At 39.5% G+C, this 18,691-nt stretch overlaps 1 protein-coding gene across 1 annotated transcript in view; it reads left to right on the top strand.

Moving 5' to 3' along the window:
* Positions 1-18,691, top strand: part of chsy3 (chondroitin sulfate synthase 3) — a 42,336-nt gene that overhangs the window by 3,410 nt on the left and 20,235 nt on the right. Inside the window, exon 2 of the mRNA XM_017691270.2 lies at positions 269-552. Coding sequence (XP_017546759.2) covers positions 269-552 — 284 coding nt within the window. The remainder of the gene's footprint in view (positions 1-268; positions 553-18,691) is intronic.

Below are 18,691 nucleotides of genomic sequence, written 5' to 3'. Positions count from 1 at the left end.
TGTAATAGATATGTAATAGAGTTTATTTATTTATTTATTTATTTAACCCTGTTATATAAACAGTAGGGTGATAAACCTTGACGTTTGGTTATAAAAAATATCAACTATTATTCAAAAAGGTGAAAGGCTGTTTCTCTGAGCTGTTAAGACATGCACAATGAATTTTACTAAGATCAAATGCAACATAGGTAATACATCTCTCTCTCTCTCTCTCTCTCTCTCTCTCTCTCTCTCTCTCTCTCTCTCTCTCTCTCTCTCTGTCTTTTAGGTGAAAAGCTGGAGCTTTTCTTGCGCTCGCTCAACAGCAGTAAACCTCTATACCTAGGGCAGACAGGCCTGGGTACCACAGAGGAACTGGGCAAACTTGCCCTGGAGCCTGGTGAGAACTTCTGCATGGGTGGTCCGGGCATGATCTTCAGCCGCGAGGTGCTCCGCAGGATGGTGCCCCACATAAGCACCTGCTTGAGGGAGATGTACACCACCCATGAAGATGTGGAGGTGGGCCGCTGCGTCAGGCGCTTTGGAGGAACTCAGTGTGTATGGTCCTACGAGGTAAGGCATGAGCCTCTATTAGTTCAGACGCTTTAGAGTACTGTAGCGGCTTTGGAAAAGCCCAACATAGTGATTGGTGCAGTTATTCAAATACACAGACATTCTGATCCATCTTAGTTTTTGTTTTCGAGTCAAACAAGACATGAGGTTTTTTGGAGTGTGCAACGTAGAACCACACAGGATGTTAAGACACATGCAGTTCATTTAGCATCTTGTGTTAAGTGATATTGCAATTGGTGCAACCAGAAGTTATCTCTTTGTCCCAGTGGAGAAAGTGAAACTTGATCGTAATCATCTTTGGGCTCACTTCATGACTGAACAAGTGTACATGTATTCTTAAACAAGCCTAGTTTAGGAGGAGCATCTATTACAGATTAGCATCAAAATTGCTTTCTTGTTGGGATATTTAAACACTTGTTTTAGAAATGTGGCTACTCAAATAGCAAACATGGTTATGATTCCCATCCCTAGCGTAAATGTACTGTTGTGTGATTTCATTCACTCAGTAGTATGCAGTTTTCTATTCTTTTATAGATTTCTACATTAGCAACTTTTTGTTAAGACTAGAGGCAAGCAAATGATGTAATTCCCACAAAATCAGGAGGAAAGAAACTAACATTTTCTATAGAAACTACAGCCTGTTTTAATACTGGTTTAAATGTCCTTATTGACTTGTACAGAGCTGATCGCCCAAGGCAGTAAGTATGTGAAGTGGATTATCATGCTGTTAGCAGTTAATGCGTTGTTTATAAGAACCCACTCGTAATTGTTGCATAAATGATGGAACTATGGTACTTTTTTTTACTGAAGTCACCTGAAAAACATTTGGAGTGATTGGAAAAAGACTTGTTGGTGGAAGGATGTATATTTCTGTATGTTTATCAGTCAGACTTTCTTAAATTGAAAAAAAAATAAACTAAAAGAAAGGGACTTTAAAAGATGTTGAAACTGATTTTCCTCTGAATTTAGTATCAAATTCCCAGACCCGTAGTAGGTCTCTCACTGTCTGATCTCTGGGAAGGCAAAGACTGAACGTTTTAACTTCTGTAATTAACTTCTGCAAATATACCAGCTAGGTAGGTGCTTTGCGAGACATTGAATCTGAGGAACTGACTTCTGTGGCACAGGAAATCTAAAGCACAAGCAGATGATGTGTGAGTGCCTCATTATCTACATTCAGAGTAGGCAGGCCTTGATTTTCTTCTTTTTTTATGTGAAGCTTACCAGATGTTTCATTGGTCTGCGGAGTGTCCCAAAGGCATGCCGTGGATGACAGGTGTGTTGGTAGTGTGCTATTTGAATCTTTTTGTTCAGCAAAACCTTGAAGTCGATTCATCATGTCGTTAAGGGCGTTCGGCTCTAGGCGTGCTTGCCGTCTGGCTGTCTGATTTTATTATCTCTCTCTCAACTTATTCTCAGCCAATTCATTATTAATGAACTTTGTAGGCCTCAATACAGGGCAAGTCTGTGCAATGTTTTAGTCTTTGCAGCTTTTGCAATGATAGAAAATCTAACTCAAGCAGCCGTGTTATGTTTGCAGTTAACATCTACCAGCAAACAGCATTAGACATATTCAGCTAGTGAAGAGACTATTAGCTGAACAAGAGAATGCAGAGTTAACCTGTTTACAGCTACTTAGTTGAGCTGTTATTCTGTAGATCACAAATTCATACTTGTAAACTAAGCAGGTCTACTTCTCTTACTTTTGCGGCATCTCAATTCACTCTCCTCCCTTTGTATGCGCTTACTGTTGAAATGTAAATAGTGAAAAAAGTTACTTTAATTTTCTAGTACTCACTAATTTAAGTCCAAGGAAGCTTTTCAGAGGGGAAAAAAGAAGATTTCATTCATGGACAATTTTTATTAACATATGTAGCATTGTTATTTGGACAACCCCCCCCAATCACCATCACCACTAGTTTGTTTAACTGAAATAGCTTTCATGCTCTGAAGAACTTCATATGCATATTGATTAAAGTGGAGGCCTCTGACTTTCCCCAAGGCTGGAGTCGGGTTAAACCCTCTATGGTCCCACACTCTCCTACTCTCCTACTCTCCCGTGCTCCACCAGTGCTGATGAGATTCTGCCTTTACACGCAATAATGAGAGTATCTCTGCACATATGTGATGTTTAATTCATTGCCTGTCGTGATGGTGTAGGCATGCTTTTATTTTTTTCATTATATATCTTTCCCCCTTTTGCCGCTGCATGTAATTGCACTTGCTGATGACTTCAAAGGCATTTATCTGTGGGCATTTACAAATTAAAGTTTTGTTTTATTCAGTCTGTGATGCATGTTTTATTCCATTTGCAAGCACTTTGGTGCGCTGGTCCCTCTACAATTGTAAAAGGGACTTAGATGGCTTGATGTGAAATGAGTTTGTAAAACATTAGTGAACTTGTCAGCTGTGCATTCTCTACAATGTTCCTCAGATAAAGCCTGAAACCGCAGTTAATTGCTTAAATTGAATAGATTAGTCACCTGGAAAGGACCACACTGTCTGCTAAAATAATGCATCTTTATGGAAAAGAGCATTTTTCTGTACCGCAGCTTTCGTAAGCATTTAAACACATGTGATTTTAGTTTTATAGGATTATAGTTTCTTCCGATGAACCCAGGCTGCTGCTGTGGAATGAACTTTATTTTTCTGTTTTGACTCTGAAACCCAACTGCATAAACATCACAATACCACAAAGCAAAGTACATCCTGACATTGGCTCGAGCTGCAATTCAAGGAGATCCGAGCCAACTTCTTCTCTAAACAAAGCTGAGAAAAAGAATCCCTCCCACGAAAACAACACTCCTCCAAATCCCCAGGATTCCTTCTGTTCAGTGTGTTTAAACAACACTATTTGCTCCACGGACATTTTGAAGCAACGTTGTTTTCATGCATATTATTACACTGGCTATAATATAACTAGCATTAAAGCATTACATGACGGTCATAAACACAGCACATGTAATCACATTGACACCTTTATTGAGCTTTATGTATATTAGACTTCTGTATGTAACTCGATTTGTGACTATGGTGAAACAACTGTTGGCTGGTGCTTTTCTGCACAAAGCACATGATATTGGAGTCATTTCTGCGTCAGCAGATAATTGCTTAAAGAAAAATGATCAGCATCAGGCAGATGTCATAACATATATTTGATGACATTTATTTCACTGAAGAGCTCAATGTTAAGGTGTTAATCTATTAATCTGCATTTTATTCATTCTACTGCATTTGTAACACTATAAAAATAAAAGGTACATTTTTCCATAGTGCTAACTGAGGTGAATCAAGTCTCAGTTTCTGCATGTTATAAATATGTATGTATCTGTATCTGCAGATATGTCTATGAAATGTAATGGATATCAGCAGTGGCTCATAGTTCCCATATCGGTGCTTCCCTGTTTTATTCAAAAGCAATTGTAGAAAAATAACTAAAGGCTTTACTGAACATTTTTTTTCTACCTTTGACATGGTTAATGTAGTTATCCTTGGTATACAGCTATCCTGCCCTTGATTACATCTGCCTCAAAAGTTCTTTTAACACGTAAAATATGTAGAATTGAAATGATTCCTGTTATTGTCACGATAGTACTGCTAAATCAAGCGGTTGCCTTAATCTGAAAATGCATTCGCCTTTGCTGTCTGCAGTGTTTAATGCTGTTGATCGGGATTACCGTTCTGTGCCTGAAGTTTAATAGACTTTGTTGCAGAAGGCTGTGCAGTACCACTCAGCAGTACTCAAAACACATTATTCAAGCATTTTGCCTTTAAGTTGAATTGTAATTTTTGTGCCATAACCCAGGTGACTTTAGCGATAATGCTTAAATTCTGCTTGTGATGTCCTTTCTGAGCATGCCACTTTGTGTCTGCCTGTATTTACTGAGTGTGTGTGTAGGTAAGTGGGAGAGAGGCTTGTGTGTAGACAGACCAAATTCATGTTTCATGCACTGTAACACTAAGTGTGTTTAGCTTAGGTATGTCTGTGAAAGAGAAAGACAGACCATGCAAATTATGTTTGTGAAAAGCTTCATGTTGCTGAATATCCGTTCAACTGAAGACATATGTAAGATTGTGATCAGGAAGTTGCTAATCTAGATGGTTTCCCGTAGAAAAAGAGTTAAGCAAGGTCCTCCAAGTGAGGTTTAGGGACGGGTCGTGTAGTCCGTATTCTAGCAGCTGGATTGAGAACTAATCTCTGTGGAGCAGACTGGTTCTGGATTGCTTCATAAGTGGTTTTTAGGAATATGACAGGACAAACGTCACAATGAAAAGATGTGCATATTACTTATTGTCAAAGATGGGAGCTGCATTATTTTTAATTATGTTAATAGAATTCTATTAATTATGCCATCAAATGCATTTGCACTTTTTGTAGGGCTGTCACACATCACATCACCTGACTGCAAAAAAGTTCTAATTTTTGACTAGTGCTGTATTGCCTTTACACAAAAACCCCAAAAAAGACAACTTAAATGTTAGTCACAATTAATTATGTGGCAATTTATCATTAGAGTTATACAGGTCTTTGAACCCCGAAGGTGCAGATTCTGTTCTGTTTCACTAGCCACACCCAGGCATGATTGCTGCCAGTTGAACAATACTTAAGTAGAACTTGTCTGGCAATGTAAAGCAGGTCTCAAAAAGCAGCACATGATGCTGCGTTCTAAAGAGATCCAAATACAGAGGCAAAGTCATTGAAATCTATCTAGTCTAGCCTGAAAGGGTTAAAAAGTAATTGCTAAGGCTTTGTGATGATATTACTAAGGCTCTGGGACTTCAGTGAACCACACTGAGAGCCATTAACTCAAATGGAGAGATTTTTGTATAGTGGTGAACCTTCCCGGCATGGCAGGCTTAACATAATTTCACCAGGAGTGCATTGAGGACTCATCCAGGGGCTCACGAACCCAGATTAACATCTAATGAACTGCAGGCCTCACTTGCCTCAGTTAAGGCCAGTGTTCAAGATTCTAGAAAGGTGTAAAGATAACGCTACATTCCACCATAAGAACATCATACCAACAGTCAAACATGGTGGTGGTAGTGTGATGGTCTGGGGCTGCTTTGCTTCTGCAGGAAGAAAAGCTCTCCATCAGAAAATCCTGGAGGAGAATTTCCGCCTGTCAGTTTGTGACCTAAAGCTCAAGGGAAGTTGAGTTATGCAGAAGGACAACGATCCAAAGCACACAAGCAAGTCCACTTCTGAATAGCTTAAAAGAAACTAAATTAAGGCTTTGGAGTTGCTGAGTCAAAATCCTTTTATGAATCCATTTGAGATGCTGTGGCAAGACCTTGAACGGACAATTCATGCTCAAACCCTCCAATGGAGCCGAATTAAAGCAATTCTGCAAAGAGGAGTGAGCTAAAATTCCTCTCCAGTGATGTGAAATACTTATCACAAGTTCTCACAAATGTTTGATTGCAGTTGTTGCTGCCAATGATGACTCATTTTGAATAAATCTTTATCTTCAGTAAATGGAATGATCATTTAAAAGCTGCATTTTGTGTTTACTCATGTTGTCTATCTTACATTAAAATTAATTGAAAGAATCTGACATTGGACTAAAGCAGAGTGGTCTGTGGGTGTTTTTGGTTGTTTCTCTATCTACACAGTCACCTCACATTTTTTACCCTTGTTTGCATCCTACACCAGGGATAAGGGATTACTGCATTTTACTGCTGCTTTACAGTCTACACGGTTGTTTTTAAATTCTGTATACTAGCATGTAGCGTCAGAAATTGCTTTGCTGTACTGTGTTTAGTGCAAAGGCCACAATCAAATTAACCCACACCAGCATGTTCAGTGTCAAAATCATGAGCCCAGCAGATTGCCACTGTAATGCTCAGGTATGCGAAATAAAATGCTTTCCAGCGGTAACGGTGGTAATAGGGCTACATGCATCTGTGCAAGTGGTAATGTCTCTTAACATCGCAGGAATAGTAATGAAAGGATCCGTTTTTGTTTTTGCAGCAGCAACGAACAGTTCATTCCAGATGCTCAACCTGTTGTTTTTTTACAGACCAGTCTCATGCTTGTACTGTTCTACCTTATCTAATTCCTCCCGTCACTACTTATAAACCAGTGCTGGTATAGTTTGGCAATCCACCATTACCATGAAGGTTTTGTCCATGGAACTTGTGAGGAACTCATTCCTGGAGGGCCTGATTCTTGCACAGTTTGGTGGTTTTCCTACTCAAGCACGCCTGATTCAATTCATTGGGTAATAACCAGGTTTAGTTGGTGTGCTAGAGCAGGGAAAAAAACAGACTGTGCTGGACCCTGGCCCTCAGTTCCCCACCCATGGCGAAGGGGATACTCAGTAGGCTGATGATGAGGTGGGATGGGTATGGTGTTAGGTAATATGATGATGTAGAGGGAATGGTGTTGAATCATGTGGGGATGGGGACAGAATTTCCTCCCCATGTAGCTCGCAATCGAGATCCCAGTATCGTGACTCAAATAGAATTGTGAGCTGAGGGTATCATTACCCCCCTAGGGTTTATGCTAGGTTGCCTTGCTTGTGAGACTTAACCGACAGCACTGACATTTTTATGACTCTGGATGAGGTAATTAGGAATTCAGGCACAGTCCTGTGCCTTACCTGAAATGGCCTGGGGGCATGTTATTTGTTTTTTAGGTCTGTATTTACTTTTCTTTTTCTATGATTATTCGCATTATATTTTTCTTCCCTGTTTACTCCTGAAGAATTCATTCATTCATTCATTTTTCTAAGCCGCTTCTTCCTCAGGGTCACGGGGGGGTGCTGGAGCCTATCCCAGCAGTCTTTGGGCGGAAGGCAGGATATACCCTGGACAGGTCTCCTGAAGAATTATATAATTAATCATCGCACAAAATGCAATATTGGATTAAAATGTTTTTGTTTACCTGTAGTTTGTGTGTTTTTAGGGATATAACGTGGAATTAGCAACAAACATATCCTCCACTCATTACTACTGAACTGAAATGCGTTTTGTTTTGCATTATTTTAAGAGCTTGTGACTGTGATTATGACGTGAGAGAGGTTTATTGGATTGCTTATTGGCTATACATCGGAAATATCTGGCAATTGCCAGGTGGTAGGAACACCTGTGATTTGCTGTAATGCTTGCAAAACACCCAACAACGATGTCTGATCCTAGTGAGTGCACTCTTGGTACGTATTTGATGAGCTGTTCTGCTTCTAAGTAGAAATTATTTTGATGCAGTTAGTGTTTGACTACTCAGAATGCATTCATTGCAGCCGTTTTTAAAACCATTACATAAGACAAGCTTGCAATTTACATGAATGTCTGAATATTGTGATTGCATCGTCAATAATGTAGTCTTAACTGGAGATGCAACAAATGCGAATGTATTAGTCACCACAAGTGAGGCAAACATTCTACTTCCAATCATGCGATAAACATAATTAGCAAAACGAAAGAGACACTTGCTGTGGGCAGTGAGTGGCACAATGTCTTTCATCTACGTTCTAAGGAAGAAGATGATGTCAAGTCCAATCCAGATAACCAATTCAAAATAGCACATGTAGGCTAGTGATGTAACGATGTGTTCTCTGGCCATTTAATCCTACGAAGTAATTAGATCTCCCAAAATGCAAGCTCTGCTTTCAAGGTACTTCAGTCAGAGACCGAGCTCTTATACTGAACCACTTTCAAACAAACCGTGAAGCACATGAAAATGAAATGTATTAGCCCCACATCTAACATACGCCAATTACTAATACAGAATTAAAAGAATGATATAGAAAAAAACCCTCCTTCTTCTTCTGCCCACCTCCCCTCTGGAATGCCGCTGAAAGTGCTAATCTTGCCATCTGCCCTCAAATCGGAGCCAAAGATGTGTGCCAGGAGGATGGAGCTTCTTGTCCAAATGTCAAAACGTTGGACTTCAAGGTCTCTGCTGTCTCCTTCTGCTTCCTTTTAGATAGTTTCTTGTCTATTCAGGCTGAAAATGAATATTTAAAAAATGATTGAATACAAATGGAGAAAGCCTCAGCGGTGTCAGTGCCGTTTAGAGGTCCTGAGTGGTGCTCCAGGTTAAAACTTTGAAGTGCAACTTGGCAAAAGGACTGTTTCATAAAGCAACTGACGTTGCATCATCTATGGCTAAGGCTCTATGGGAATGCGGTTGGCTGCTATACCTGGGAAGGGATTTAATGATGAGTCGTTCTCTTCCTTACAACTTTGGACTGAAGATGAAAAAACAGGATCTAAAATGCAAATCTGTTGTCAGGGGATAGGTGGGGGGAGCACGTTCAGTTGAAGCCACTTAGATTTTTCTGTGAAGGAGAGTCAACACTGAACCTCTAGAAATGTGAGGTAAATGCTTGACATTCTGAAAGCAAGCCTTTGCTACAGTGGGCCAGACACATTCACTGCTCCATTCCTTGAATTGTTCAGTTAAGTGCAAATACAGTGCAGTGAAGCAGAACTGCTTGTGCTGTTGTCTGCCCCCTACACTGGAACTGTTCCCTTTCATTTTCATACGAGTAGATGTGATGTCCTTAGTCTTCATTTAAAAGGGAGTACATCAAAGTCATTGGAGGTTTATTATAGGCTATAAGGATGAGTCAGGATTTTTTAATATTCAGATAGTCATGAAAGTTTAAAAGATTGAATTGTAAATTAGGGTTTCTAATGCAAATGAACTTATCACTGAAGCTATACATTCTTAAATGTAAGAGCAATGAGTTCTTTAAAGTCTATACTGCACCAGAGGGCAATGAGGAGCATGTGTTATGTTTTAGTCATAATCAGTAATAATTAATAAAAATTATTAAGCATTCACAGACTGATTTTTTTTTTTTTACAAAATCTCCATTGGAACCCTTCCATTTCAGTTTATGTCAGTGTTTAGTTTCTTATCTGTTTAGACCAAGGATGTTCAATGTTATCCATGAAGGACTGGTGTGCCTGCAGTTTTTCACTCCAACAAAACAGGAGCTCACCTGAATACATTTGCTTAACTTGCTAGTATCAGTTTTCAACAGCTGGTCATGTGAGCTCCTGATTTTTTGCAGCGAAAGCTCGCAGCCACATCAGCTTTTTGCAGATAAGATTGGCCACCCCTGGTTTTGACCCAAAAAAGCAGCAAAGAAGTTATTTTGCAACCATCTACAGAGTTAAGATACAAGGTGAAGTAGGTTGCTATGTGACTAGGCTAGTAATGTTGATGTGCAAACAGACAGTTAGAATTGACATATTTACTTGGTGTAAATTTCTAGCCACACATCACCTGCTGTTGATTTGTGGTTAATAGCTGCAGTCACTGGTGGAGTGTGGTAGCCTGTAGCCTTAATTTAGATATTGCAAGACTCATCGTACCAAAAAGCACCACAGAGGGCCACAGGAAGTCATTCTTCAAACTCTATAACCCCTTCCTCGGTGTGTGATTCACAAAACTCAATACCAAACTGTTCATATGTGCAATAATAACAATTGTGTGTGCAATAACTCAGAGGGACACTAACTTAATTTAAATAATTTAAATAGTTGAACTGCTGGGTTCTGGTACCAAATGTTTCATATTTATTATCACCGCCACTTTACTGTATTCACAAGTACTTAAATCTCGTGTACATACTGCAAACTTTTCTATATTGTTTTAAATTATTAAAGTGTTTATTATTTTATATAAATGGCTGCAACTGTAACAACTGCAATTTCCCCCTGGGATTAATAAAGGAATCTGAATCTGAATATATAAATTGAACAGAATCAGAATTTCTCCAGAAATATACATTTACAGTGTTTTTAGAATTAGAAATTAGAAAGCAATTTATTGTTTGCATTGTTTAGAGTTTAGGGTTACTGCAGATACTGCTCAGTGTGAAGTCTGTAGAGCAGTGTATGCTATGTAAATATGTGCACTACTTCATTACTGGGCTTCAGGAATGAGCATTCATACTGGCTTTCCTGTGCTTGAGCTGAGTGCTCACTGTGAAATACTGAAAGGTGCAGTGTGTAGCATAGCTGTGCCGAAAGCCCTGACAGATGGTTGCTGTGAGAGCTGGTGGTACGTGTGTGTGTGTGTGTGTGGGTGGGTGGGTGTGTGTGTGGGTGTGTGGGTGTGGTGTATGCATGTTTGTCTTTCTGTCCAGTTATCTAACTGAATATCCAAGTGGATACTTGTTTGAAATGTGGTGTTTAATTCTGGTAATAACTGCTAGACTTACTTCTGCAACATTTGTTTTTCTAAATAATTGATTGTTTTTGTGAGTCTTTGTAACAAATTGCACTGTGTGTGAAATGAACGGACCGTGGATGTTATATCTTCTGCTGAAGTAAACTGGTGTGCTACTTTAGATGGTGGTGCTTGAAAACTGAAACTGCTTCGACAGTTGGAACATAAGACATTACTGTGAATATACTTTACACATATTTGACACTAAACCACATTGACACTGATATTCGTCATCAAAACTAACCATGTTGACACTGTTATTTGTCATCAAGGAGTAACCCACATCTACTTGTGGCACTGTGGCCCTAAGTGCTAGAGGCTACTTGGCAAATTTTAATCTGTGTAGTAATGCTCCTCAGGCTGGTCAGTAGACTCTTGAAGCTACCAGTTTTATCATACTTCTGTAATGTCATAAAACATATGTGGGGCTGTATCATCGCACAGAATATTTAAAAAATATATACTTTACTATAATTGCTGGTTTAAGGTGAAAAACATATTTCTAGCCATTCATGCATGCATGTTCTTTAATTATCGGAAGTTGAAGGAAGTATTACATTTAAGAAGTCTATGAAAACTTACCACTATATTTCTGTTTTTCTGCAGCATGTAGGTTTTGGGCAGTGAAAGGTTAGCATTACTGTTGTTGAGTGCTGATTGGTTGGTGACTGATTTTGCACAAAATTGTGAATTGGAACCCTTTCATTTGGGAATCACATGGGAGCGCCCTTTAACGCCTGACAGAGATATTACTGAATTGCTGTCTTCCTCATAAAATATTCTCTGGACACACCACACTTCAGTCTCATGTCTTTTTAGTACACTGCTGTATCAACAACTGGATCTTTGGCTCTGATTTTAGTGCATTTTTAAATTTGAAAATGAAATTCTATGGAGCAATTTTAGCCTGCCAGTTGCATCCTAATGTTTGTGTCTCATTTAAGCAAGGCTTATCTTAATTATTGGGGAAATGCTTCTGGGTAGTCATATTTTTCGTGCTTTCCTGATGTATTTAAGCTTTCTGCTGGTTGAATGCCAGTTGCTTATTACATATACCTCAATTTAAAGTCAATGTAAGATCAAAATGGACATTTTTACATTGTTAATTGATGTCAGTGATCACATTAAGCATAATCCATTGTGTCATGTCTTAGAAAAGACACAGTTGTTGTTTCTCCAGAATCTTTGATCTAAGTAATGATTTCATCAACATGCTGTAGTGATCGAAAACACCTGTCAACACCTCCGCTTCCGGCTGCACGTACATGTGTGTCGGCAGACAGCTGCATTTTTTCTTCTCCTCACTTTACGCTCTCCCTTTTGGTGTTTTCACCGGTTGTGAAATAATCACTCTGATTCTGCTGATGAGTCTTGACATGGTGTTCATTGTGGAATCCCTGGCTTTCACAATTCAATTAAATCCTGAAAAAGTAAAACTCCCACAGAAACCCACAATTTCTTCCTGCCGTATTAGTCTGTTTCAGTTGGAAATATGTCACATTGTAGAAGAAAAAGGCGTTTTGATTTCCAATTCACTTTAACTTTAAACAGCAGAATGCTTCATGAAGAAAAAAACACTCAACTACATAGCAAATTATTCATTTTACACTCTTTGTTCTCTCTCGTCCTTTGTGGCATGAATAAGAGAGGACAACAGTGGGATTTACTACTCCAATCGTAAATACAGACAGAAACAGACTAAAAACAGAAACACACAAACACAGGCTTGTATACAAACAGGCATATGTGGTTATCCATGATTCCTTTTGAAGTGCGTATCTCTGTTAGGGCTCTGAAGAAGCCTACATATTAACTCCCCCAACACACACACTCGCACACACAAAGTCAGTTCTCCACATGGCTTTCAGCACACATCTTTTGACACCTTGATTACCTATGCATCCTGAGCTACTCCTCTGTCTATTTTTGCTCATTCTAACCACACTGACTTTGGTATGTCAGTGTTTGCTGCTGCTGGTTGTGCATCTGGCATGTATTGATTCAGGCTCTGTGTTTGCTAACGCAGCTCCTTGCTCAAAGGCAGCAGTGAACCAGTCTAAGCTGCTCTGGCTTGCCCTGTCCATGCCTTCACTTGACCCCATACATACTCACTTGACCCCGTACGTACTACTGCTCTTGTATGGTCACGTATAGAAAAGTGATTGAGTGCGCAGATACTGTTACTTTTAGAAAAGGCAACACACTTGCTAATCTGTAATCAGTTGTTGTTTGTTGTTCAAGACTGTTAAATACATATCTTTCACTGTTTACACCACCAGATTATCTTCCCATTGCAGTCATTAAATCTTTTCAGTAGTTCATTGGAGAAGAAAGAAGCATATTTGGAATGCATAAGAATTACATGTATCCAGATTGATTCTGTAAAATGGTTGTAGTATCTGTATGTAGTGCTTATATATTTCCTACAATATGCTTCTGTACTATGGTGTGTTTTTTGTAAATGTCCTGATGAGCGTGCTGTCTGCTGTCCACGGTCCCTGTGTGAGTACATGTTGCAGTTGAATGATAATGACCCTGTTCAGATTGCTTTAGATTCTGTTCCTCTCTCTGTAACACTTCTGAAGGGGTTATGCTGAAGGGAGACCTTGGAAAGGTTTGCATGCATTCATATGTATGACTTGCACTTATGTTTTATTTATTGTCTATTGACCTTGTTTTAGAGCCCACCTGATAGGCCTACATTATCATGTACTCTGATAAAATGAGCTTAAATTTCCAGTAAGTGATCATTTCGGACAATGTTGTTTTACTCATGTTTTACTTCAGTTTTAGCTAAACAGTAATATATTGTTTTAAGAAATGTGTGTGTGTGTGTGTGTATATCTATCTATATATATATATATATATATATATATATATATATATATATATATATATATATATATATACATATATATATATATATATATATAGAGAGAGAGAGAGAGAGAGAAACCATAAGAGCAAGAAACCATTGAGGTCCTTACAGAGCTCCTCAAAATAGTGTGTTCATTGCTCACAGTTCATTGTCCAACCAGTATATCAGTGGGTTAGTGCTGGGTAGTATGGTAGTAAATACATATCACAATGTTTCTGATGATCTCAGTATATATCAGAGTTTGCAGTGTGCAGTTTTTTATTTTTAAATAAAATTTAATTTTAAATAAAAGTAAACCTATTTTTGCAGGTTAACAATGACTTATAATTCTGGAATGTGTGTTTTTAGTAAGCATTTTAAACAACCAAAGTAAATCTGAAATATGTTTACCATCCAAAATAGTAAAAACAGAAGTGCCACATGCCTGGCAAAAACAGCACTAAATATTGTTTCACATTTTAAATTGTTCAAGGTCTGTTAATTGGCAGCTTTTTGTTCAAGTTTGCTGTAACTAGTCATATGAGTGCTTAGGCAGATTATAGGTTGAGGCTAACCTCAAAAGTCTGGCGATTCCTTTATATCCGCTGCCTGGAAACAAGGCGGACAACTTCAGCTGCAGCAGACTAGACAGTGGGATGTGATCGAGTGACAGCTGCATTTTCATTTTCATTTGAAACGTGACTGAAACGTCCCTGGCTCAGCCACTCAGGCAGATAGGTAAATGTTAGCATGGGTTGCTCTGTTTGTTCGTTGTTTTACCTGTGCATATTCGTGGCATACCAGTTTAATAGTTATGACAAAACTTGTATAAGGAAAAGAAAGAATTTCAACTGGTACAGTAGATGAACCAGAGTACTGCCAACTGCTGCGGTCGGGTTTTACTTTGTATGAATCCATAATGTTGAATGACTTTTTCATTTGTTAAGTTCTTGAAGCTTTCCTACCATACTGGCTTGGAATGCTATACAGCGATTAATTGTTGGAACAGTACAGGGTACTGGAGATAAATGAGTCCCAGCCTTGAGCCTCAAGGATGCAGTTTCCTGGACCCACATTACTGCCAAACTGGCGTAAGGCCTAATCTGAGCTCACATCCGCCTTCTCAATTTTGCCTGTGGCACAAATGTTCAGTAAAACTCTCGCTTTTGTTTAGAGACACACATTTAATCATGTCCATCTCATTGCAAGCTGCCATGGTTTCTTTGGCCAAGAACACTAAAATCATAGGCACCCATCAGCGCCTATAAACATGTGGTTAAAAATGTCAGCATTGGTGAATCTCTTAGTTTAGCTATGTTGGTTGTTCCAACTACATTATAGAGAAATGACATGTTTTGCTACAACTGTCCTTCTCCAAGACCAGCACTGGCCAAAGCTTACCTTGGATTTCACCAAGCCCTCTGAGACAGCTGCACCCTGCATGGGATTGCTCTCCCACAGTCATCTGAATCGATTACTCAGGCAACTAGCCTGAGGGTAGCTTTTTGGGAGCTGTGTGCAAATACCCTGTTAAAAAAAAAGTAAATTATTGGAATGAAAAAAGTTATGAAAAGTTGTCACTGTTTAATTTGTGTATATGTAAGTTTACATTTGTAAACATTGATTACAACCATAATATACAATATGGATTTTCAAGTTAAATTCTTATAATGTTTGTATTTTTAATGGTGGTTCAGTTACCATTATAGATGTAACTGGAAGTGCTTGATTTTCTCAAGACCTGAGACCTGATGTAATCACACAAGATCAGTAAACAGTGTGCTTAATGAAGTTACGCTCACTTGTGAGTATAAACCCATTACATGTGGTCAAGCAACATAGACGTTAGAGAAACCATGTATTAAATTAAACAATTATATGGTCTTGGCTGAAAAAAGTTTAGGAACCCCTGGCTTCCCTGTCCACCTCAGCTCTGTCTTCAGCTCTCTCTTTCTGAATGGCACTGTTTATGTATTCAGCATGTGGAGGACAGGAGTATGATTTATGGGGCTGAGAGTGAGCTGGAGCAGGGCATGTTAATGAGAGTTTTAGCGGAGAGCACTGAGGAAGGCTTTGTGCTCAGCTACCTCTGTGCTTCCCACCAGTAGTCTGCATTAGCATGCGCAGGGCTCTGCTCACCTAGCTGCCCGAACACCAAGGCTAATCCAGCACAATAAAGGCTCATCACCTGTCAGTTGTGGTGCTGGCTGGTTTAAACTACATACGTTTGACAGAATTGTCTTTTTTTATTTGAAGCAATGTTTCATTTGTTCCTTTTCTGATGTACACTATATTGGCAAAAGTATTCACTTCTCCGTCCACATCATTAAATTCAGGTGTTCCAATCACTTCCATGGCCACAGGTGTTTAAAAGCAAGCACCTAGGAATGCAGACTGCTTCTACAAACATTAGTGAAAGAATGGGTAGCTCTCAGGAGCTCAGTGAATTCCAGCATGGTACCGTGATAGGATACCACCTGGGCAACAAGTCCAGTTGTGAAATTTCCTCACTACTGAATATTCCAGTCAACTGTCAATGGTATTATAACAAAGTGGAAGCGATTGAGAACGACAGCAACTCAGCCATGAAGTGGTAGGCTATGTAAAATGACGGAGTGGGGTCAGCGGATGCTGAGGCACATGGTGTGCAGAGGTCGCCAACGTTCTACAGAGTCAATCGCTACAGACCTTCAAACTTCATGTGGCCTTCAGATTAGCTGAAGAACAGCGTAAAGAGCTTCATGGAATGGGTTTCCATGGCCGAGCAGCTGCCTTACATCACCAAGCGCAATACAAAGCGTCAAATGCAGTGGTGTAAAGTGGACTGGATTCTAGAGCAGTGGAGACGTGTTCTCTTGAGTGACGAATCACGCTTCTCCGTCTGGCACAATGGAGTCTGGGTTTGGCGGTTGCCAGGAGAGAGGAGCAGAGACTGCAAGCCAGGCTTTCTCGTCCAACAGCAGTGTCTGACCTCACAAATGCACTTCTGGAAGAATGTTTAAAAATTCCCATAAACACACTACTAACCCTTATAACCCTTCCCAGAAGAGCAGAAGCTGTTAGCTGAAAAGGCTGGGCCGACATCATATTAAACCCTATAGATTAAGAATGGGATGTCACTCAAGTTCATATGCGTATGAAGGCAGGGTGGTACTGTTTTTGTACCGTCTTTCCCACTGTGTCCCCTCCTAGGCTGCAATTGTCTTGTTGAATATATAGACTTAAAAAGCACTAGAAAGTGAAAAATAGGTTTAACATAGAGCCTCAAAAATGTGTGAGTGAAAATTACACTCCACAAAGGATAGACAGCTCAATTTGCATGTAGATATGTGGCAGATTAATCCTCAGGGGTCCAGAACATAGGGGGAAGGCGGACGATGATGACCTCAGCACTTCTGCCTGACAGATCCCGGGCCAAGTCTGTTTGTCATGCAGTCCAGGAGAGGACGAGAGAGGGTCAATCCACTGAGAGCTCCACTGACACAGCTTTATTCAGACTAATGCATTGTGCCACACAGCCTCAGTGGAGCCTTACTGGAACCTATTCAGCACCTCCAACTTGTCAGCACAGGACAGGATGATGGATAGATGCAGCATCTGGGTGCATCCAGATATTACAGCATTATCATTTACTGTCAGCCCTACATGATTGTCGTCTGTCTACGCAACAACAACATTGAAGAATTTGCCACTGCACTGTGGGAGAGCAGCTTGAAAATGAATGTCAGTTTTGCATAAAAGTCACGTTTTAATTGGTGACAACCACTTAAAATAAATTGCCTTGCTTATCGACAATGCCTGCCAAAATTGTATAATGAGGTACCGGCCGCTACTAGGTTTCATTTTTATAGCATAACTCAAGTGGAACTACATATTTTTCTGCTTGCCAATGAATTGACAAAGTCACTGCCGAAGTCCTCCTCCATCATCCATCCCTCAGGAAGGTGCTTGTTATAGAAGCCACTCTCAGCATTAAGAGGTGGATAAGGTCACTGCTAACTTTAGAATAAAGAACATTAACTTTATAGCCGTATAAACTGCGCCACAAGACGATGGGAGTGTTAATCACAAGCATTCCATGAAGAAATTAATGAAGGACGACACTTTTTCGGAGTAGCCCAATTTAGCTTTCCACACTTGTTTGTGTGGCTGATGATAACCTCTGTTTCACGGTAATCCTTAGCTGGAGTGGATTATAACCTGCTGGATGCTCTGACTTCCGTGCATGATTGAATCCAAACAAGGGAGAGATGATTGCGCTCCGAGAGAGTGAGCTGTCAGACTGTGGCAGTTTGTGCACACTGTCTCTAGCCAGAAGAAAATCTCATTCTCAAGAGTCTCTCGTCGAGATTCAGCTCATTTTATCCTTTTTTCTGTTTCGTCAAAGGAGTATAATAGTTAGTTCAAATGAAGTGTTTATTTTAAGGTGCCTTGTTGTTAGTAGTGTGTGCAAAACGCATCAATTAAGCCAAAAACAGCCTCATGTTAATTACTCACTTCAATTGCAGAATATACTCAGAATGAACATGTCATTGCAGTCAACAGATTGCCAGATCTTTGTGTTTCTGAGCTGGTAGAGGAAATTGCTCTTTTCTTTCTTTCGACTTTGGGAAGTATGAACATAGGAACAGCTGGCATATATTATGTCATTTCAAGAGAGTAGTTTGACAATTAAACCTCCAGCAATATCTTTGACGTTTGAACAGCTAACGCAAGGCTTGTGTCAGTGATCTGTAATATCAGACTTATGGATTATTATTAGGGGCAATTCACATTTTAGAAGGCTAAAAATGTATTTTAGTAGATTTTGAGAAGATTACAAAGCATTCAGTTGCTGTCACGCAGACCATACTCAGGGATAATAAGAGAGAATAAGGATGGCCATTATGTTGAATTCCCACTGTGTCTTTGTATCCTGTCTTTCTGACAACTGATGAGTAGTTCTTTACAAGCATGAAATGAGTCCATAATCCCTTGCTTACAATATTGCACCATGGTAATGACACACAGTGCTGCAGTGGACGACTCTAGTGAGATATCACCCTTTTTATGGAAACAAATGGAAACGATTGCAAACTTAAATCATACCTTAA

This window comes from Pygocentrus nattereri, chromosome 18, assembly GCF_015220715.1.
Source record: "Pygocentrus nattereri isolate fPygNat1 chromosome 18, fPygNat1.pri, whole genome shotgun sequence".
Classification (NCBI taxonomy): domain Eukaryota; kingdom Metazoa; phylum Chordata; class Actinopteri; order Characiformes; family Serrasalmidae; genus Pygocentrus; species Pygocentrus nattereri.
Note: the sequence above shows the minus strand (reverse complement) of the source record. Positions and strands in the feature narration are given on the sequence as shown.